The sequence below is a fragment of the Columba livia genome, chromosome 4, assembly GCF_036013475.1.
Source record: "Columba livia isolate bColLiv1 breed racing homer chromosome 4, bColLiv1.pat.W.v2, whole genome shotgun sequence".
NCBI classification, from domain to species: domain Eukaryota; kingdom Metazoa; phylum Chordata; class Aves; order Columbiformes; family Columbidae; genus Columba; species Columba livia.
Window position 1 is genome coordinate 34577927 of NC_088605.1, and position 22330 is coordinate 34600256.

General features: G+C 42.0%; 1 protein-coding gene across 1 annotated transcript in view; it reads left to right on the top strand.

Annotated features, from left to right (window-relative positions):
* Positions 1 to 22330, top strand: part of ENPP6 (ectonucleotide pyrophosphatase/phosphodiesterase 6) — a 33273-nt gene that overhangs the window by 5719 nt on the left and 5224 nt on the right. The window contains exons 2-6 of the mRNA XM_005500175.3: positions 5146 to 5325; positions 10717 to 10828; positions 16215 to 16356; positions 17339 to 17518; positions 19860 to 19997. Of these exons, the coding sequence (XP_005500232.2) occupies positions 5146 to 5325; positions 10717 to 10828; positions 16215 to 16356; positions 17339 to 17518; positions 19860 to 19997 (752 nt within the window). The remainder of the gene's footprint in view (positions 1 to 5145; positions 5326 to 10716; positions 10829 to 16214; positions 16357 to 17338; positions 17519 to 19859; positions 19998 to 22330) is intronic.

Below are 22330 nucleotides of genomic sequence, written 5' to 3' on the forward strand. Positions count from 1 at the left end.
AACTTCTGTTTATCAGTAAGCAAGTTTTTAACTAACATCAACAATACCTGCATATTGTCTGAGGCTTAAAAAATGGAGGCGTAGGAATACAGCAGGGCAATGGATTACCACTACTAATGAACTGAAACTATCTTAATTTCACTTTACAAGGTATGAAAATAAACAGAAGGACACAAAAACCATGATAAGTGACAAAGCAATTGGCATTTTTATTTTTGCTCCTCTTTTAACCATCATAGATATCAGCAGCAGCAAAGATTTAAAAAAAACCTCATTGTGACACACACTTTTAAAATCAGTGTCTTCTTGGATTCAGTAGCTTTCCATTTCTAAAATTGCATGCGGGGAAGAAAAAGAGCATGAAGAGGTCTGTGGTAATCCTATTAACTGGCAGGGAAGGCACACTGTCCTAGCAAGGACAGGCTGGAGGAGAGAGTGGGAACTAGGAGGAGTTTTCTTTTTCACATTCTTTGTCTTGCTTTTAGTCAGCACCTGCAGAAAGGCTGAAATACCAAGTGCCAAGATTTTCCTCTTTCACACATACACAAAATGTTGTAGAAAAAAAGAATGTTTGCTTTTTACTAGTTTAAAAAAATGGAAACACTTTCAAAATGGAAATCAGAAAGTTTTCTATAACATAAGTTCATATGCTACAAACTGAAGCACTGTTTTTTCCTTCTTAATAGCCACAGCCTCACAGCTCACCACTTGTATACCTGCTATTAGCAGCAGTAAGTGAATATTCACCTATCAAGGTATTTCTTTGCTCAGAGCTAAAGTCACAGGCAATGAACATAAAACTGCCAGAGGCTTGTACCCTCTCTAAGGGTGCAGGCAGCAGCTTTGCCCATCATTTTTGCTTGGAGCTGTGCTGCCCTCGAGCTGTAGCCCTCTGTGGGTCATCAGGGGTCCCAGCCTGGTCCCTCAGCCCACTGCTGCCACTCAGTTCAGGAGACTGACTGGCAACTCAGAGCATCTGCTCCCCAGGGATGCAGGACCTGCCTTCCTGCACAAGCAAGCATCTGCAACTCTTAAGCTAGATGCTTTACAAGCAATTTTCATGCACCCCAGCCCTGGCTCCACTATTGAAGCATTGATTTAAGAGTTTCACATTCTTATTAAGTGAATCCCCTTCAGGAAAAAAAAATGCTGTGTATAGCAGAGATTTTCCTGTGCCATTTGATGTGATCGTATTTGGAGTGCAAAGTCTCACCTGATGGAGGCTAAGGTGTTTCTGTCTTGGGTCCATCTGGTGTTGCAGGTCATAAGAAATTGCAAAGACTTTGCCAGCAAGCTCTTCTGAGAACATAAATTGTCTGTGCACATCTTGCAGGTACCATTTTTGCCTGGGGGCCTGCAGATGGTAGGGACACTTTGCCCAGACCAGAGCTCCCCCCTGACTTCTCATGAGCCCTGGTCTTCTCCAGGCCACTTAAGGTTTAACACACAGGGTTTGTTTTTTCCATGAGGTCTTTCTTTTCAAAGCAGGACAGATGACACACAGCAGGGGAAGAGCAGAGCAAGGCATATATCGAAATGGGCAGAGCTGACCCCTGTCAGGATGTTCTTTTCACAGCAGGTTGGACTCAGTCCTTGGGGATGGCAACACCACGCGCCTGCTCCAGAGCAAAAACACAGTGCTGGGGACTTTAAAGTCCTGCTCTCTTCCTTCTTCCAGCAGGCGCAGAGCATTTCCCAGAGCAAGTCATCCAGCAGGTCTCTAGGGGTTTTTCCCAGCTTATACAGCCCCATGGCAGCCTGTGCTTGCATCATGCCCTATTGGCCTTTCCTGGGGAGTGGGGACATCGTGGGAATGGCCTCACTGTCACAGCAAGGCACGTATATAATGTTGCATAAAACGCGCAGGTAAATGTGTGTACTTATGTTCGTCATCTGGTGGATACCACATGGGTACAGATTATGGTACCTATGCTGCATTGGCTAATATAGACACTGCAGGTTCTCTGATTAATCTGATTTGCTCAGTGGAGAGATGATTTACCTCTGTTTTGTTGCCCCATGCACCAGGTGTGGCATTGCGCAGCTGCCGCACGCTGCTGCTCTTACAAAAAGGTCATTGGGTGTCTCAGAAGAGCATTTTCTCTTGTAGATTTAGACACACGTGGTCCCTGTATGATATATCATGCCTACTGGTGATCCTATGTGCTGTCTCTGCAATCAGTGAAAGGCCATCAAAGGAGGAAGAGGTCATTCCTGTAGTAAACACTACAGGAACACACGTTCTGGTTTCTAGATCTCGCATATGGTCAGTGTGGGGTCCTCAGCACTCAGCACTACTGTGCTGTTGTTGTGGGTGGCCAAGTGGCCGCATGCCTGTTGCAGTGTGTTTTGTAGTTATTGGTTGGTTGATTGTTTGGGGTTTTTTTGTGAGTGTGGTGTTTTGTGTTTTTTTTTTAATTATTAGTTTTTAAAAAATTATTTATTTTGTCTTTGTTTTGCATAGATTCATTTGAATGCTGACAAAAGTGCCTGGACACACAGGAATGTGCTTTAGACAAAGCCAATGCTGTAAGAAATGTAGTGTCCAAGTAAGCTGTAGCACATAGACTTGCAAAAGCTTTTGTTGGCTCTCTTCCAGAAGGATATATCAGTTATCATATTCCTGGGAACTATGCCCTCTTTGTTTTCCTCTGCTGCTTGAGGAAGGGGTGCTTTTTACCACAATTGCAGTGAGTTTAAATAATGACATCTGTATGCTGAAATTGCTTTTTGCTCTGTTTCTACTTTTGAAACTGTTAAGATTTGATTATAGAGGAAAGCTGCAGAATGGAAGCAATAAAAGTTCAGTGTGTTATGGTAACTGTCTGACACATGTTGCTATTTTGATAATAATTAAAAAGGACATCACCAAAGGTCATTTTCTCATAATGGAGAAAATAAGTTACAAGAGGGAATGTAAAGAACTGGGGTTCTACACGTGACTGAAAAAAAATTTGGGAAGTGACCTTAATTCAGTGTATGAATGTCTTTTGAGGGGCAGAAATGCCAGCTATTGCAGGGTTTTTTAATCTAGTGAGCAAGGCACAGAATAGCCATGGTTGAAGATAAACAAAAGTCAAAAATAAAAATAGAGACCAGGCATACTTTTTGAACAGTGTTTACTGATAATAAATATTGGGATGAGCAACCCAAGGAAGAGATTGAGTAGCTGGTTATTGATGTCTTCCAAGGAGGTCTGGGGTCTTTCTGGGACACAGGCTTCAGGCAATAAGACATTAATGGCTCCAGGTAGCATTAATTGGTCATGTCTTTCGGTCTGTTTGCCCATCTGATCTTCCCTTCTGGTCCTGTGAACCAGGGATATCTGCGATGAAAATTGATACCTTACAGTCTTCCAGGCCTCTTTTCCAATATAAAAAAGAGGGTGATGAAGTCCATAGAAGAATGAACTTGTCTGATGTGGATATCAGAAAAATATTGTCATCTGTTTAAGTGCACACAGTTAATTAAACTTCCCAACAATGGTACAAAGAACAATCTCTGTTCTGTTACTTACAGAGGTGGGCAAACTGATAGCAGACCTTAAACCCTATAGGGACCTCACATCAGTAGCAGCTGGAGCTCATTGTTTCTATAGGAAGACTGTATTATACATAGTACAATATGTAACCTAACAGCTTCAGCATTGGGGATTCTTACCTGCTCTTTTAAGACTTGCAGCAAAGAAAGCACTTGACATTCTAAAGAGGACAGATTACTGCCCATCCAATCCAGCAGTTCTCCTGTATTAAACCTGTTTGGTTTAATATGGTAACTGGTGACTGCCACAAATTGAGACTGCTTTTCTCCACTGAGGAGGAGGAAATGTTTTGCATAATTGAAATACTTTGTAGTAGGGAAAGAGAGTTCAAAATCCATTTCAAGGTCACATGTGCTCAAAGTATACAGAGTCCTCTGCTAAAAATGACACCTTTTCAAAACAAGGATACCAAAGTTATTTCAGTTCTGCTCAGTCTTACAATAATCAAAGCCTGTTATCTGAATCTTTGCAATATTGTGACTCACCAGCTAATGATGAAAGTGTCTCACACATGCATCAGTCATTGCTTTTTAAGATATGGAAATAATGAACTCCCAGTACAACTTAATCTTCAACATTTCTTTTCCCATTTTTGTTAATTAACTCTTAAAATACAGTAACTTCTGACAGTTACAGGAAGTGGAAAACATCTCTCAGCTATTATATATTACTTTCTTGTAATATAAAGTTGTTCAAGTACCCCAAGGTGCAATAAGAGGATGAAGAATGTCTGATGAAATGATTGATTGCTGTCCTCACAACCAAGAGCAAAGCTTGTTCATTAAAAAAAAAATGGCTGATGGTAACAGAAAATAAAAGTAGTATGCAAAGGTTTTGGCCTAGTTGTTGCTTGTTTACAGAAAAACAATGTGCCCTATTGATAAAGGAGAGGGAAAATCCTAGTGTCCCAAACTTTATTCTATGTTTCCAGATTATGCTCTTATCCCTTCTTGTTCACAGGGAGCTTCCCACAGCCCTCTGGGTCTGTGCACTGGCGAGTACCTTAAAATAGCCTCAGGCTTGGCAGATGTTGCGTGCGTAGGAGCCAGGCATCAGCCAAACGTGTGTCACCTACGCGGGCTGTTGCTGCCATGGTCTGTGTGTGTAGAGTGGGTACGTCACACTGAGCAGGCCACGGGGTGTGGGATTTGTTTCTTCTGCCCTCAGCTGTCTACGAGTTGGCTGTCTGGATCATCTGGTGTGATCTTTATCTACAATTAATAGAGAGCAATATGCACCTCCAGAGGATAACTCCTCCCAGGTACCTTAGATGCCTGTCTTAGGATGGCATGATTTGCTTTCTAGAGGTGCCTCTTCTTCTCCATTGACTGTGGCGGGAACATGGGTGGATGACCTAAGCTCCAGCAACTGACTTTTAAGTCGTGAACTGGGGGATATAAACTGCTTACCTGGTGAACCTCAATAGAAGGTGACAGAGTCAAGATCATGTGAGCAGTTGCAAGGTAAGAGGTCCCTGAGTTCAAATCTGAGCTTGATGGCTGATTTGCTGGGTGATGCAGTGGTAGCAGTGGTGGTGCTGGTGGCATCCTTCGGCTGAAGAACACCAATCTGATTGTGCTTTTTTTTTTTCTCCACCCTTGAAGGTCGCCACTGTGAGGTCCATCAGATGACTGGAAACTACATGTGGGACCAAAAGACAAATTTATCTTTTGATATTGGTGTGAATAAAGAAAGCCTGCTGCCTCTCTGGTGGAACGGATCGGAGCCTTTGTGGGTCACAATGATGAAAGAAAAAAAGAACGTTTTCATGTACTACTGGCCAGGTTAGTATGTCAAGAATTGCTGCCCTCTTAATTGTGTGTCTTTATATCTAAGTACTCCATACTCTGTAGGATGGCTCTTTAATACAGGGAAATAGAGAGAAGAACTATGAGTGCTTTACTAGCCATGCATAGAAATGCATTATCTTTCTCTAGGCTGTGACAATTTGTTTATGCTTAGAAAGAAACACACGGAAGTGTAACTGGAGGCAACTTTCCACCAAATGTTACCTTCAGGGGGCACTGGCTTGCAGATGCTCTTTCCACCAGATGCTCATTACTCTTGGCCACCTGTAGCTTCCACTGTGCTGGATGCTTGCTCCATGAATGGTTCATGAGTGCAACTCTGTAGACCACATCACTGATCAAAGTTAAATAGTAACCATGCTTCCCAAAAGCTTGTTTGGTTTTAACCTGGAAAGTAGTAGCTGAGAGCTGAAGATGATCTACCCTATTTGGACAGGAAAATCCAGCTGAAAGCAAACCATCCTTTGGTGAGCTGGAGTGAGCACTCTGCCATCCATCATCATTAACTCAGCTGAAGTCCCAGTTGTTCAGAGTCTGAGTCTCTCATTTAGAGGGACTTGGCCTTTCTGTTCCTCATTTGTTGGGTATTGGACCACTGAATTCACTAAGGAGGTATAATAACAGGTGTTTTTCAAGAAATAGGAGTACACCCTTAGGCTGTCCATTTAGGGACCCACATGGAAATAAATATTCCAGTTATGCAGCCAGACCAAATTCTTTGCAAGGCACCCAGCTTCTCAGCTTCTTCAGATTTTAACTCTGCTACCTAAGCAGGATGCAAATATCCTTGCGTGTGGGACTGGAGGCCAGAGGACTACACGTTAGAAGAGCTGCGCTGGATGCAGCCAATGCCAGCGGGGAGGGCAGCAGCAGCTGACTCACGCTGTGGGCTCCTGGCCAGCTTGTCTTCTGTATCCCAATGTGTGTGTGCCTGGTCACAGGCCTTTCCATGTCATGTAGCCAATGGCATCCCAGAAAAAAAGGCCACAATTCTCAGGAAAAGGAAGAAAGAGCGAACCAAGACATAATACTTAAGCACATGGTTATTTTAAGAGTGGTCATGGTCTCAAAGGACATATTGGTCGTATAGGGTCAGGAGGCAGGATGAAACATAGAACTATTGAACTAAAACACAAGGCAGTTGGGCTGCAGTAGGACTCCAGGTGTAACTGGAGTAAACAGAAGTCACCTCAAATGCAATAGTATTAATTACATTTTCCCTGCATGATTTTTTGAACTGTTTTCTAGTTCCGTAGTAAGGATGTAATGCTTTCTAAAAAGTCTAGATCTGTTATTTTAAAGCTTTAATTCTTTACAAGGCTTTTGACTGAGGAGTGATGCCAAACAAACTGAAAGAAAAAATAAGGGTTTAATAACCAAGGTGGCTAGAGGTCCCACAGACATTTGCACTGCATATGATTTGCTATTAGTGTTTAAACTTTCCAGCCTGAGGATATACTGCTGCTTAGTAAAGAATCTTGCAAATCTGGTAAAGATCCGAACAGGAAAGGTTTGGGATACTCTTAATAGGAGCAGCAACACATTGCCACTTCATTCTGGAAGATGCTATTTTCTCCGTAGCCAGTGGTGAAGACAAAAAAGACGGATCAAATGTAGCAGAAACACATTGTGAATGCCAGTGAGCTAATTCCCAGGGTTAACTTGCACCACTGCCATTTCTTCCTCAGAGCCCGTTTCAAACTTTGTAAAGTCTGAACCCAAAATCTGCTGCTTCATCTTTTTCCCTATGTTCCTTTCTCATGTGTATTTGGTGCTTAAAGGAAGAAAATCCAGACCACAGCAAGCAGGGACACAGGGCAGGAGGGCTCTCAGATGTGAACACCCATTCATCACAGCTCTGTCTGTGAGCCCGACATAAACACAGCAAAGACAACTCATGGTCAGAATTCACCTGGGCTCTCCTGCCTCTAGAAGTGGAAGAATCAGAATACCACCATGCCAGGGGTCCCAACTACCACCTCTGCCAAAACATAAGTGCTTGGCTTGTAGGGACATTGTTCTTCTTTCTTCTTGGTGTTTATTAGGCAGTTTCTACTCTTCAAGGCATTCCTGGGGAAAAAGTCATGAAATCCTCTGACTATTTGATTGTTAAGTAAAACACAGGAGCTGATGCTGTACATAGGGTAAATTGCACAGTCTCATGCCCAGGTTGCCTGTCTGAAGCACCACTGCTCCAGTGGATGGAGAAGCCCCAGAGGAGTGCAAGAATATCCCAGTGGTACCACCAAAGCTTTATAGTGCTCCTCACAATCAGCCTGGTGGCTGATGTCACCCCAGATTCCTTCATTTTCTGGCAGCCTATGAAACTGCTTCAGCTGAGGTGCAGTGACATCTTTTCTAAACACTGAAATGAGAGAAAGGGTGGATAAAAAGACTCTAAACCCAGCTTTTGCCATTTGAACACAACATTTACCAGACCATGGAGCTAGTCTGGAAAGTTTTCAAAAGCTTGTGTTATGACAGGAAGTATCCGACTGTTAAATCAATGTTTAGAAATGAAATTTAAAGCTGGCAGGGGTTCAAGTCTCCATGTCAGATAGATAAAGAGGAGCTTATATATCACTGCAAAAGAAGTCCTGATTCCTGCTCCAGTGGTTCAGATATCTAACATTACAACTTAGTAAATATGGCTACTCTATTTGCAGTTTAACCAATAGAAACTTAACATTCTCCAAATCTTTTTAAATTTCCTTTCCCATGATATTTAAATGAGAAAATTTATGATACATTCTGGCCTCTATCAAAATGAAATTTAAATATGAAAGGGTCTTCATGGCCAGTATTTTGGAATTCTGACAAGCCTTACTGTCAAAATGCAGTTTTAAGTTTTGTTCATCACAGAGGCTAAAAAACCAAACCAAAGAAAAAAAAAAAAAGCATGAAGCTCTTGGTATCTAAGCAGCCTGAATTTTCACTGTTATTGCCACTGAACTGCACACTTGAAGACGCATATTTAGTGGCCAAAAGGATTTCTAATTGTTGCTGCCTTTGTAGTCTTCTATGTCATCTTCATCACTTGACAATCTAGAAATAGCAAAGATATCTGAGCAATTAAAATATCTCAGATCCCCAAGAGGTTAATGCTTCCAGTTAAAATTATCTTGTGAGTAATTCTGAGGAACATTATCTGAGAAAATTATAATCTGATGTCAGTATCTGAAGAGGAAAAAAGAGGCTAAATCATCGTATTAGTCATTGGCTATGAGCAGTCATCCATCCGAACTAAAATACCAAGTGTTTCCAAATGCATCCTTAACTTCTTGCCTGGATTTGGATCGAAACTTTTCTCAGACCCAAGTGTCAGAGGAGAATTTGGCTCTGAAGTTCCAGTTCAGTCCTGAAGCACCAGCAGAGCCTCCAGAGGAGGCTACATCTGAGGGAATTGAAACCCCATGTCTTGCTGCTGGTGGCACCCAGGACATCACACAAAAACCTGAAGATGCACACCCTCAGGGCAGTGGCAAGGGCTCCTGCTTCCTGGAGACAGCTTCAGGTCATTCATGGAATACTTGGGGTTTTTTTGATTATTTGGTTAGGGAGCAGCTGGGACACAATGTCATTTCTTGAAGGTGCTGGATACAGATGTATAGAAATTTTAGTGTGTCCCACAGTAAAATTTGTATGGAGTCAGTTCTTGTCAAGTAATCTGCAGGCTGGTCATCCAGGTTGCAGATTACTTGTGTGGTGGAGAGAGAAACACCAAAGTATTTCCATGCAGAAAGGGAAGGATTAAGTCATATAAGCTTGGGCAACAGGGGAAGAACAAGAAGTGAGCAGCATGGCATACTTGAACAATTTTTATAAAAACATATATTAGATAGATGTTTGAAATGATTTAGATATGTTTTCACAGAAAATTACTTGACTATATGTTCTATTTATTATTGCAAATAATAAATTCTTACAAATAATTGATTGTAATAGACAGGGTCCCTCAAAACATGTAAAGAATGTGGAAACCTACTATGGACCACTGGGTGAAAAGACTGAATCTGTCATGTGTGCTGGGGTTCTTTAGCTTTTGGAAAGGCTAAACTCCATCGGACTTTACCAGCTTCATGAAACTCAGTGAAGATTTTTTTAAAATTTCCGAAGCTCAAACATTTAAGTTTTTCTAACATTTCATGGTACTCCTGAGAAGTCATGATGAGAAGTCTTGTAGCCAGCTTAGGCTGAACGAGTCATGCTTTTCCCCATGCCCCAGGATTGCACCACACTGGTGTGAGTTCTTGAAGGCTGAGATGCAAGACACTGACAAATTGTCTTTACTGAGTGTCCCAGTAAGCAAACCTCTGTCAATCATCTCTGAAAGTAGCTCTGCTTGTTCTAATGCCCTCTCTGTAGTTACACCTCCCATTCAACCTTCTTCTCTGCCAAGCAAGGAGTCAAATTCTGGCAATCCTTAATGCCTATTTCTTTCATCCCAAATGAGAAGCAAAGAAACCCAAATGTAGGCAGATTCAAGCTACTGTTTACAGTTACCTTTTTGACCTGACTGTGTTGCTGTACACAGAGGCCTTCTTTGCAAAATATTTCTTCTTCTTGTGCCCTAGGAATACACTCGAAAATGCCTAACTCTGATGGAAGGACTCTGAGGCTCTTGAAAGTTAATTTGCATGAATCCAGTGTTTCTGAAAGCACACTTCTTTTAAATATTAATGTTAATCTCAGCACAGCGACTGGAGAGCAAAAGGGCAAAAAAACCCACAAAAACATGTTTTTGTATGTTCAGGGCCATGTTCTCCTCTAGGATTTGTTGCCATAAATTTCTGTGCCACAACACAGACTGTATTTTGCAAGGACAGCTGCAAGTTACCAAGAGAGTTAATTGGCTTATACTGTTTTAATAAGACCTCTTGGGAAACAGATTTAATAGTGGAGTGCCAGTATCACATAATAAAATACAGTTTATAGAGGATATTACGACGTAAGATACACTCTGTCTAACTGGAAAGTATTTGCTGAACTTTCAGGGAACAATATCTAAATCTATTATGTTGGAAGCCTGGAAATGAGGCGTTGTGGCTGCAGCAGTTAGTGTGAAAACAAGTTAGTAATTTAGGTGGAAATCATCTGCCATGAGGGAATCAAGAGTTTTATCATGGGAAAGTCACACAGAGACCTTCCTTTTAGAGAAGGAAATAAAAGGATCCAGTGTACAGTTTGCTACAAGCACTAGTCAAACCAGCCTCTCTCCCCTTTCCCTTCCCAACCACAAGGTTTCCTGAAGGGAAGGTGTGAGGTAAGTAATGTCACGGGGAACTTACAAACCTGAACTTGGACCCCACCGTGTGGGGTCTGTGATCAAGGTAAAACTGCAACGCTTACCACATTTTTCACTCATAGGTTGTGAGGTCGAAATCCTTGGAGTCAGACCAAGTTATTGCCGTGAGTACTTCAGCGTCCCAACAGACAAGAACTTTGCGGATGCCATCAGTGATGCTCTCGAGTCTTTGCGGTAGGTCACTGGCCTTCTGTGGTGTGGGGATTCCTCTCTTGAGTATTTGGGATTACTGTCAGCTTCCCTGTAGGGAGATTTTCAGGATTGGATCTGAGGAAGATGGAGGCTGAGACTGGTTTATAATAGTGTCATAGAAACATGACTGTTACAAAAATAAGCCCTGACATTAAGATTGTAGGGAAAGATGTGCCCCTCTTTTCACCTGTAGGTTACAACACAGCAGAGACATCCTGATTTACTGTTTTTATCTTGCTGTTTCAAACAACTTCAAGGTCAGTCTGTGATTATCTGTTCAGTGCAAGAGGAGACTTTCAAATGCTTGGATTTATAGAGAGCTCCTGGGAATTTGGAAATTCAGAAATCCAGTTCCAGGCACTTGTTTACTTTGTTTACTTGTTACTTTGTCACCTTCTGCATTTTAGAACATCTCAGGTGAAATTATTTTGGAGCAGGAATTCATTTTGTGCAAATATGAGAAAGAAGGAGAGGAGTTCAGCTGGAAGGGACCTGCAATGGTCATCTAGTCCAGCTGCTGGGAATGATGGGAATGTATCCCTCAACCAGTTCCTAGGAGCTTTCCAGGTTCACCATCTGTCATCCAGATGTTAACAAGGGACAATTCCATGTACCTTGTAGAATCAGGGAAGGTTGCACAGCCACAAACAGAGTCAATGCCTTGCCTTAACTATAACTAAAATTCCTCTCTTAAAACCTTGCTGGTTCCATAAGTTATCCAATCCTAGGATGCACTTCTAATTTGCTGCTTGCAATCTGCCATAGCAATTTGAATTTGAAGAGTTTCATATTCAAATGCTGAGTGTTGTTTGTCCTGAAATGGAGGCTCCAAAATGAGGAGAGCACTGCTGGAGATGTTGCTCCCAGTTGCACACTGGGTCCTGCTCCACAGATGCTCACAAATCACAGTGTCATTTACAGCACATGGCTTAGAGGAAAGCTGTCACTGAACATGTGGGACATTTGATCCTGAAATTATTTAGCTTATATTTTAAGAAAGCTACATGTGACATGAGGAGGTCATACGTGCCATAGGAGTCTTTCTGGAGCTTCTACAACACTTTAAACTCTGTGAATAAAGAGGGGAATGGAAAACTGAATACAAGCACCAGCTCTGATTTCTAGTGGAACTCAGAATTTCCATGGAAAGCTTATTTTTGACCGGATGTCATTTGAGGATGGGTCAGGATATGCTTGAAGCTCCCTGTCTGTTTTCTGTGAAGCAAGGTGCATAAGGCTGCTCAGGACAGGTTGCAGCTTTGTAATTGTGAACATCACTAAAAGTGAGGCACGACCTGTTAAAAGCCCCAACCCTTCAAGCTGCTCTTTTGGGTAGCTGGTGCCCACTGAAGACGTTTTCAATAGTTGATTCACCCTGAGTCTCAAGGCTGCTTACTGCTGCCTTCAGTGGAAAAGAAGAAAAAGGCAGGAACACAAGAGTGTTGGTTGGGCAGTTCATAAGAGGTGAAAGCTGGCAATTTCAAGAGAAGAGCACATTGCTGCCTGTCACGGAGGCACCCCGAGGTTCAGGGTTTTAGCACTCCAAAAGTGACTTAAATACAGGTTCAGATATCAGTTGAGGAAAATTATTAAGGGGCAGCAACTAATACAACAGGCGGTCCACAGAGTGCATGCACATGGCTTCACCCAAAACAATCCTGGAGCCGTCCCTGTGTCCTGGAGAAGTACACACTTGCCTAAACAGTGTGGGATTATTTTAAAGAGATACACGTACTCGTAGTGAGTACGGGAAGTGTACACTGGCGATTCTGCGAGGGTAAATTTATAATACACTCACAATCCTGCAAGGGTTAATTTACTTACACGTGCAAATGTGCACGGAATATTGCACGTGCTTGCATGGAAGCACGGGAGGAAAATACACTCGCGATTGTGTGAGGAAATAATTTATACACATGCTCGTATTGAGCATGGAAAGTTACACGTGCAAATGTGCACAGAAAGTTACACATGCTTATGTGGAAGCACGGGAGGAAAATACACCCACGGTTATGCGAGAATTAATTTTACACGTGCTCATATTGAGCACGGAAAGTTACACATGCATATGTGCATGGAAAGTATAAATACACTCGCAATCCTGCGAGAAGTTTTACTCACACCTGTGGTGGCATGGCAAGTGCAGTCTCCATCCCGGGGATGGGGGTCTCTCAGCAACAGCATCTTGCTCGTGCTCTGAGAGACCTGCAACAATGGACAGAGTCTTGATGAGAGTCCCATTTTTTATTGGCTGATCAGATCTGACTGTGGGCATTCCAGAAGCTTCTCTGCACCCCCACACTGGCTGCGGGTGCCCCTGAAGCCTCCGAACACCCCCCCACGCTGGCCACAGGTGCCCAGCGGCTCAGTGGCCCCTCGGCACTCCCTTCTCCTAATGGCCCTGGCCAGGGTGCTCTGGGGCCAAACAAAAGAAGCTGTTAGCCTCAAGTAGCAGAGAGAGAGGGAGATGTGCCTACTCCTTCCATACTGAAGGAGGGAGGGGGAGAGAGGGGGGTTTGCATCCTACCCAATGCCACCATGATATCTGCAGTAAACACCAGCTACAGTCTTCTGCAGAGCCCAAATCCTACAGATGGTGGTGGAGCTGTGGGAGGACCAGTCTCTGGTGTCCATCTACACACCATCCCCTCTTGAATTTCTTCCTGGGTTCTTTTCCTTTTAACTAAGTGCCCTGTCTGAAGCAAGGCAGGGAGGAGGAAAAAGGAATGATAGTTGATAAAAATTAATAATAAATGGTTGGTGTAAATACTTCTGTGGCCTACAGTAAGAACAAAGGGTAGAGAATGAAGAGAGAAAACAACAGGGAAGTTTTCTTTATGCTTTCTCTTGTTTGTTTTTCCCATCATTCATCCTCTTCATTTAGACCTTTAGAATTCAGCAAACACATTCCAGTGCTGCTGGGCCAGCCCATAGGAAGGAAAGCCTCTGAAATGCCTTCATTTTAGGTGTAGTTTAGTAGCAGTTAGCATCTCTGGGTAGAAGAGTCTTCAGCTGCGTTTTATTGTCATTTACATCTTTTGCAAGAGTGTCAGACTCCTGATGCTGTTTAAAGGCTGGCAAATCCAGCCTGTTTCCTTTCCACACCCCAACTAATTGAAAAAGCCCATTAGGCTGAGGCTGGCACTAGCTTTATGTGGGAAAACAGCCAGTGGCAAGGGCAGTCTGTTGCCTGGAGCAGTGCCTTGCTCAGCTACCCTAATGGCAGGTATTAGTAGTTAATGAACTGCGCCTACGCGCCCATCATTAGCAAACCTTACCAGGTCTTTAGGGTAGAGAGAGTAAGGCCTTTATTGTGGTGTGGTGGCCTAGGGGTTAACTTGAGTTTAGGCACTGGAAAGTCCTGACCCATCTTCACCAGGGTGGAAGGGAATTTCATCTATGCCCTCTGCAAGGGCAGGAATACAAATCAGGGGGCCACTGAGCTCCTCTTGCAACTGAAGGGAACAATCCTTCAGGAATATTCTCCAGTCTCTTCAAACAGCTGCTTTGAGACCACTATTGAGACCAAAATTTTTCAACACTGAGTTAAGCACCTGTTTTTGACAAGTAAAATGGAAACCTCTTTTCCATAACTATAATTCAAGGGCCATTGTGATTTACCTGCCTTCCTGGACAGGTGCCATGAAGTTTGCATAGTACTTGCAAAGCGTGGTGGTAAAATATAAAACTCTTTTTGACATTACTTTCTTCAGGAAGCTTTCCTTAGCCTTTTCTTTTGAAAGTTACTGGTGATGGGAGAATATGGGATTAACACACAATTAGAAAGACAGATTACTTTTCCTGTGCAAGCCATGATCAGAGATGCCAAGTTTTCTTAGGAAAACAGGCAAAAAATGGAAACAAAGTCAAACTCAATCTTATAAGCTCTGGATGTGCTGTACTCTATCCTGCAAACTCCAAAGCATGCCCCATAGTTGGAGCTTGTCCCATTAAAGTCATGTGCAAAGCTGAACATTTATCCTTACAGCACTGAGCCCTCACTGAGAAATGTCACCACTTGTTTTATGCAATAAATCTCTTTCTTAGCTTCTATCTTGATCAAAATGTTCATTTAGTTACAGGTGAGAAGACACAAAGGAGTTCAAGTAGCTGATTAATACAGGCACTGCAGCAGAAGAAAACTGTTTCAATAGATTCAGTGAGCGTATATGCATGTAGAAATCACAGGGTTAAATTTTAGAAATTAATTTATGCCTAACACAGATGGGAAGTAATGCTTAAAATGAAATTAGGGAAAGGGAAGGGCTGCTTCATTTGAATGATTTTATAATCACGAAGAGTGAGAAAGATCACTCTTCTGCAGGGCCAGTGGTGGAGAAATTGCCACCATGGCAAAGATCTTCAGCTTCCTTCAGGACTGCTCCTCTGAGGCCTTCAGCAAACTTACAAGCGCAAATGACAGACGCTAATTCATTTATTTGGTCCTGCATCTCTGATTTTTTCTTTTCTCTCTCACTCGTCACACCAGACTACTTGAGGGCCTTTAATCAGAGAAGCTGGACCTGTCAGGACATCACACATGGTCTTTTTGTAGGGATCTTGATCTGGATGAGGGCATGTATTATGGATGGCACACCCTGTCATACATTAAGTACAGTAGAAAAAGACTGGGTTTGAACTCCCTGAGCACAGATTTGTGATTTTATCCACATGACTGCTCTCAGGCAGCTTTACAGTGGACTGTAAAAGTGGTCTTGAAAATGTAATTAAGCACTGATATATGTGCAGTCCCAACTAATTAGACTGAGGGCATTCAGTGTAGAAACCTGTGATCAGCTAGACTTGTGCAACCCTGAGATTACATTAGTTTCCCTTTGGTCATATTCCTGAATAAAAGCTCCATCTAAAATCTCACCCCTATTTACAACACTCGGGATTTTGCAAGGCCATGGAAGAGCCTGTCCTGAGTTGACCTTGGTTGTTCAGAAGACCTCACACAGGAGAAAGTCAGAAGTGCCAAACTTTAATTAAAGCACATTTGACTGGTAATTCCCACAATCCTTTTAAGAAGGGAATTCAGCACGGAAATCAGTATTTCTTCCGGGTCTTTGTCATTAATTGAAAAGCCACCTTCATAATTTGAAGAGGTAATAGAGGGCTGACAGGCCAGCTTGTGCTTGCACATGACGGTTTCTACCTGGCATCTCTGATGGGAATCTCAAGCAAACTCAGGAGACTCTGGGCATGAATAACAAGCCCAGCCATGCAACAGTGGGTAGGAAAGCACAGGCTGGAAGCAGAAAATGGTGTTTTGCAGTTCTGTGTACTGATGAGGACAGTAACGCTGGCAGCCAGGAGGTCCCCATGTGCATCAGCTTCTCACTCCTTCCCCTCCCTTCACCTCCAGCAATGGCAGTGCCGAGATGGCTGCTGTGTACTACGAGCGCATTGATGTGGAAGGCCACCACTATGGCCCTTTGTCCCAGCAGCGGAAAAGCGCTTTGAAGGAGGTGGACAAAGCCCTGAGCAACATGATCACACTCATCAAGGTGAGTGGCATCTAAAACGCAGCTCCTGGGTGCGTTTGGAAAACACTTTAAAAATTGCTCTTTGTGGCACTGCCAAGAGCCTGTTTGATGCCTGTTAATCGGATGTGTTGGCTGTAAATTTTCATTTCCTGAGAAATAGAGGCTACTGAGATCACGTGGACGTCAAGGCACCATTCCTCTGATTTTTATTTTTGTCGATGGCATTATAATTCTCCTAGTGGATTATTATACTGATAGCCCTGGGAAGCCATAAACCAATGCACATGTTGCTCTCTTTGTAACTTGTGTTGCCAGCTGGGATTTATAGTAGGCCAATGAATCAAAACCACACGCTTCCTAAGGTTTGTGCAATCAAACAATTAGCTTTTATAATGGTTTTTATGGCACCACTCAGTACCCTGTGTACGTTAAACTTTGTTTTAAAAAATGTTATCTAAATGATTTTGCAGTGAGTAAAGGATACCAAGCTTCCAGGTAAATGTCCATTCTGTGAATATTTCTGACAATGATAAATGCACATTAGAGTTTTTCATGTGTTTCAAATTTCACTAAACTACAAAAGCTCTACTACTCATTGATTGTGTTTGTATCAAGAAGAGGGAAACACCCCTGCCACAGGTAGTACCATGTCAAAGTTGCTCTTCCCCAGCTGTTTTGACCTACAGATGAAGAAAATGGGATAAAATCCTGTCTAAGACCAACTGGGACTACGGGTTTGTGGAGCTGGGATGTAGTATCTGGTTATTTGAGCAGGGAGGTGGATTTATTTTGGCAAATTTCTCTTTGGTGTTGACCTCTTCAGCTCTTCCTGAAAGAGCTCTTCCAGTGGCAAAGCACACTGCAGGGCATTTGTGGCCGTGACCATTCTGGCCAACTTCTGCTAAGTCAGTGAAGGTCTACTGGGTTTTAATATTTGTCAGTGGGCACAGATGGTGTGAAATGCTTACCCAGCTGTAACCACTGTCACACACTCTCTTCATAGAGCAAGGGCCTTCAGCATGAAGTCAACGTCATCCTCTTCTCCGATCACGGGATGACAGACATCTCTTGGACAGATAAAGTGATTGAGCTAAAAAACTATATCAATATGAGTGACACCATACAAATGAAAGACCGAGGTCCTGTGGTGAGCCTCTGGCCAGCTCCAGAGAAGCACACAGAGGTAAGTACATCTTATTTGTATTTATCTGGTTGTGTGTTTCTGTGGGTTTTTATGACAATTGTGTCCTTTGTTTGCTCATAACATTCAAATTCCCCTTTCAGCGATGTTTGTAAAAATCAGCCCGAGGCTCTTACCAGGACCCTGTGACACTCTTGTGATTCTGGTTTCTGAAGGAAAGTCACACCAGGCAAATTAAAAAGCATGATCTTTCACCATTATTTGGCAGAAATATGTGCTTTCAAACCCCACCACTATGTGCTTCTGATAAAGAGCTAAAAGATTTTAGCTCAAAATCCATGTTTAGGATTTTACGTATGTATTAGTCAATTTATTGACACTCTAGTTGGGATTTTCAAATTATCTGGTGGAGGTCAGGCATTCAGTTCCAGTAAACTCCCACAGAGTTTGAGGAATTAACTCCATTAGACTAAAAGTACAAAAAAATAAATTTCTTTCAATATTCTTTTTTGAAGAATTTTGATGAATAAGCATGTTCAATTGAATCAACCTTAAAAGCCCAGGGCTAGAACTGCAGGATCTTGAGTGACAAATTAAAAAAAATACAGAAAAAAAATTGGAAACAACTTAAAAAGAATTAAAATGCATAATTTGTAACTAATAGACTAGTACATTATAATTTAACCAGAAACCAATGCTTGAAGTTATTATTGCTGTCCTCAGAATACGGATGAGTGAATGTACAAAGTGGGCCATCCATGCTCCAGGTGAATAATATTTCATTTTCTATATTGTTTTTAACCAGTTTCAGTGTATTGTAGCTTGTGCAATTTTTTTGAAGAGAATATTTGCTAGTTTTTGTACCCAAACATGCTCTCCAGGAATTGTATAGCTGTGATATGTGAACATTTCTCAAATTAGTGCCAGAACTGAAAGCTGCCTTAGAGCCATACACAAGTCTATCATTCAATGTTCCTGCTGGGGATCACAGCGTTTATATATGCACTCCTCAGCCTTAACTCAGAGATCCCTATTTTTGCAGGCCAGACCTTCAAACAAGGACAAGTATAAGTTGTGACTTTACACAGGCATGGGGTTTCATCCAACAAAGCTCTTAAGCACATGCGTCTCATTAAACAGCTTAATATCCCCAAGGAGAATAAAATACGATGCCTCACACCATGGTTTTGTTTTCTTTCTTCATTTCTTCTTAGGACTTCTTACTAGCGTGCTGCTTTTTTAAGTGAAATAAAGTTGATTTTCTGTTTCCCAATAGCCAGATTCTTATATTCTTAATTTAAAGAGCCATGTTTATGAATTAGATTGTATCATAGCATCGTGGCATGACATGTAAGAGTCGTCCCATTTTGAAGCAGCAGAAGTACTCGTGAAACACCAGGGCCACTCTCTAGTCCAGGTCGCGGTGGGAGGGTTGGGCTGAGTCCTGCATCACACCTTGGCGCCCTCCTTACTGTGACTGCATGGCAATGCACATCTCTTGCACATGTATACACACATCATGTGTGCAAGGGAGACTTGCCTAAAACACTACTGAAGGACCTTTTGTTCTTGTTGCATTCTTTACTATGTATTCCTGAAGGTTATTTATATTTAAGCAAAGGAGTGATATAAGCTCTGGGGACTCCAATAACTGCCTTCTCTATGACATGTGAACATCATTTTTAGGCATTTAAAATATTTTTCTGAATAATTTGTGGTTTAGCCACATTTGTGTGATTATATTCCAGATGGTGTGATTAATATTAATAAACCACTCGTACAGCATTGTGCAGCTTCAGAGCCACAGGCATTGGCTGATTAATCATCTCACAACATCCTTGTGAAGCAGACAACCAGGCACTGCCAATCCCTTTGGTAGGAATTGACTGGTTAAGTGTAAGAAAAAGACATGAGGTGACATTAATTGTTCATTCAAGAGCACAAAGAGGGAAATGGTGGCAGAGGCCAAAGGCAATATCTTTTTTCCACATCTGTACCCAGTCCACTTGGTGCCTTTGAGCATCCTTCATCACTTAGAGCTTACGGTCTCCTGTGATGATTTACATTCTGCTGGTCTGTCTCTGTAGGCTGATACACTCCTCACCCGCACACATTCATGAGTGCGTGTGTTATGAATATGTGTGATACATTAACTCATGCATTCCTATGTGTTTATGATCAAGTTTTCAGAATCTCCTAAGCCATATAAACAGGTTTTGTACAGTTGTCATCTTTGGACAGGCAAAGTCCCAGTTTGAATGTGCTGATGATTAGCCATTAAAGGGGACTAGCTATTTCACAAATTCTGGTGCTTCCATGAACCCATAGGTGTACATATGCTCTTTGCAGCCACATGGTGTTCTAACGTTTGTTTTCTTTGCAGATATATCAAAAATTGAAAGCTGTGGAACACATGCATGTTTATAACACACAGGAAATTCCAGACAGGTTTTTCTACAAAAAAGGAAAATTTGTGTCTCCTCTGACTCTTGTGGCTGAGAAAGGATGGTTCATAGTAGAGGTAAGTATAGAAGCAAAATACTTAGACATGGTTGTGAAAAGGTACGATATATCAAAACAATAAGAACAATGTACAGTTCTATGCTGGGCATTGAGTTAAAGTTTTACATAATTTACTTGGGCTGACTACAATACTAATGTCAAATATTGCTGTGTGCTTAAAAGAGCCTAGAGGCACAGTGGCTATGTATATATAAGAGGCAGCTAAAGTTAAATAGTCAAGATGGTTCTTTTTTCTCTGTTGTCATAAAGCAGGAGGAGTTTTTGTATTTCCCATTCCAGTTGTTGATTTATTCCTCTTTGCCCTGACCACGTACCTTCATCTCAGACACAAAGGGAGTGTTTCCATTTCTAGATCTCACTGTCCCTCCATTCAGGAGTACTTTGTGGCAAATCTTCCTCTGCCTAGCTTCCCACCCACCAGACTCTGTCCTAAAAATGCTTTGTTTCTCCCAAATCCTCCAGTCCCAAAAGGGTCAGACTGGGGATTTGCTCCTCAGAGATACCCAGTGCACACACTGCAAGTCTGAGAGCTTGATAAGCAGAGAAGCAGTTAGACTTGCACATGAAGAGGTTTTTACATACCAACTCATTTTGTTACTACATAATAATAAGAATTATTATTATTATTTTATTACTATTATTATTTTGTACTTGTATTGCTACTGAGCATCTCCACATTACAGATATTAATGGCATCCCACCCCAGCTTGGAGGGTGAGGCAACTTACATATCTTATAAGTGAATAAATTGAGGAGAAGTACTGGGTTATTTGCTCAAGGCCATACATTAAGTCAGTAATTTGGCAATCAAATCAAGGAGTCCTGCTTTTTTATAGTGTCCCAGCACTGTCATTGGATCACATTGCCTTGCAGATTATTGTAGGTCAGCTGAGCATCTTCTTTCATGACCTTCAGAGATACCAGGCTTTGCTCAAGATGATCCACAGCGCCGCATTTCTCACTAGCCAACCTGACTTCAGGTTAATAATTTCTACAGCCGAATAGAAATGCATCTCTACAAAAACTCAGTTGCTTTTGAGCACAGATGGGTGAGCACCAAGTTTCTGGTTAAAAATAAAAAGCCAGAGTTAAGATTCAGACTCATAAAGTAGGCATCTGAAACATTTGTGCTCAAATGATTTTTAAAATTACAACTAAACTCTTTTGTACAGAAGTTCAACACAGAACATTTTTACATATTTTGTACCAAAAAATAAGGCACTTTAAAAAAATCATTGAAACTCTGACAAACCTTAATAACAGTGCAGCAAACACTGCTGCTATGGTAATTATTTCTGTCTCTCTGCCCATTCCTTCCCATTGTTTCTGATTTTCCAGAATGTCCTCTCATTAATGCTGTCAGATTTTCCTTCTCCTTGGTACATTTTCATTATCTGTGAATGGGATGTGAAAATGAAAGTTTCCCGTCATGTTTTTAAAGCAATAATTGAGCCTTCTATTGTATTTCCTGCCCAAATCACTGAGGATGTTCAGCTCTTCCCTGACATGCTTATTGAGTATTTTAACTCTCTGTTGGCTAGTGGATAGATATATGCTAATTGAAAAAAGGGAGGGTTTTTTTTGGTGGTTTTTTGTTGTTGTTGTTTTTGGTTTTTTTTCCTAAGAGAGAAAGTGGATGTATCTGGAAAGTTGTTGTTGGGGTTATTTTTGCTGGTGACGGTTTTGTTTTTGTTTCTATTGTTTTGTTTTTGTGGGGTGTTTTTTTGTGTGTGTTTGTTTTGTTTGTTTTTCCCAGCAAGGAGCATAGGAACAAAAGCCCACGTACATTTAGGTTAAAGCAGGATGTGGAGAGATTTCATGCACCTCCAGCTGTATTGAAGCTGGTCTGTTAATGCTGTCTTGTTTCGACGAGTGAGTGGTCCCCATGCTTTGAGCAGAATTTCCCGCAGCTGCTGTTCTGCATGCAACAACGGTGCTAGCCCTCAGGGCTGCGTGCTCACCCTGTACCCATCCTAGTGTACATTCCCAGCTTTTAGGGGACAGTTGCTGTGCTGCTTCTAACCACGCACATACAGGGAAAAGTCCATAATCAGCAGTCCCAGACATGCCTCCCTCAGTCATCACTGAGTAGCTGTGCCAGTCCAAGCTCAGGCTGAGCATGAAAAATTAATATCTCAGTTGTGAAAGAAAGCAATAGGTTTTCTGACCTAACTAGCAGCAAAAATAATGGAAATGGCTGTGCCTTTCACTGCACATCTAGCTGCAAGTAGGTATCTCCTGGTGTCTGGGCAAGTGATGAAAAGGCACATACCTCCTTCATTTAGTGCTGCTGGAGAAGCAGCTGAGTCCACGACACCTGATAGGACATGG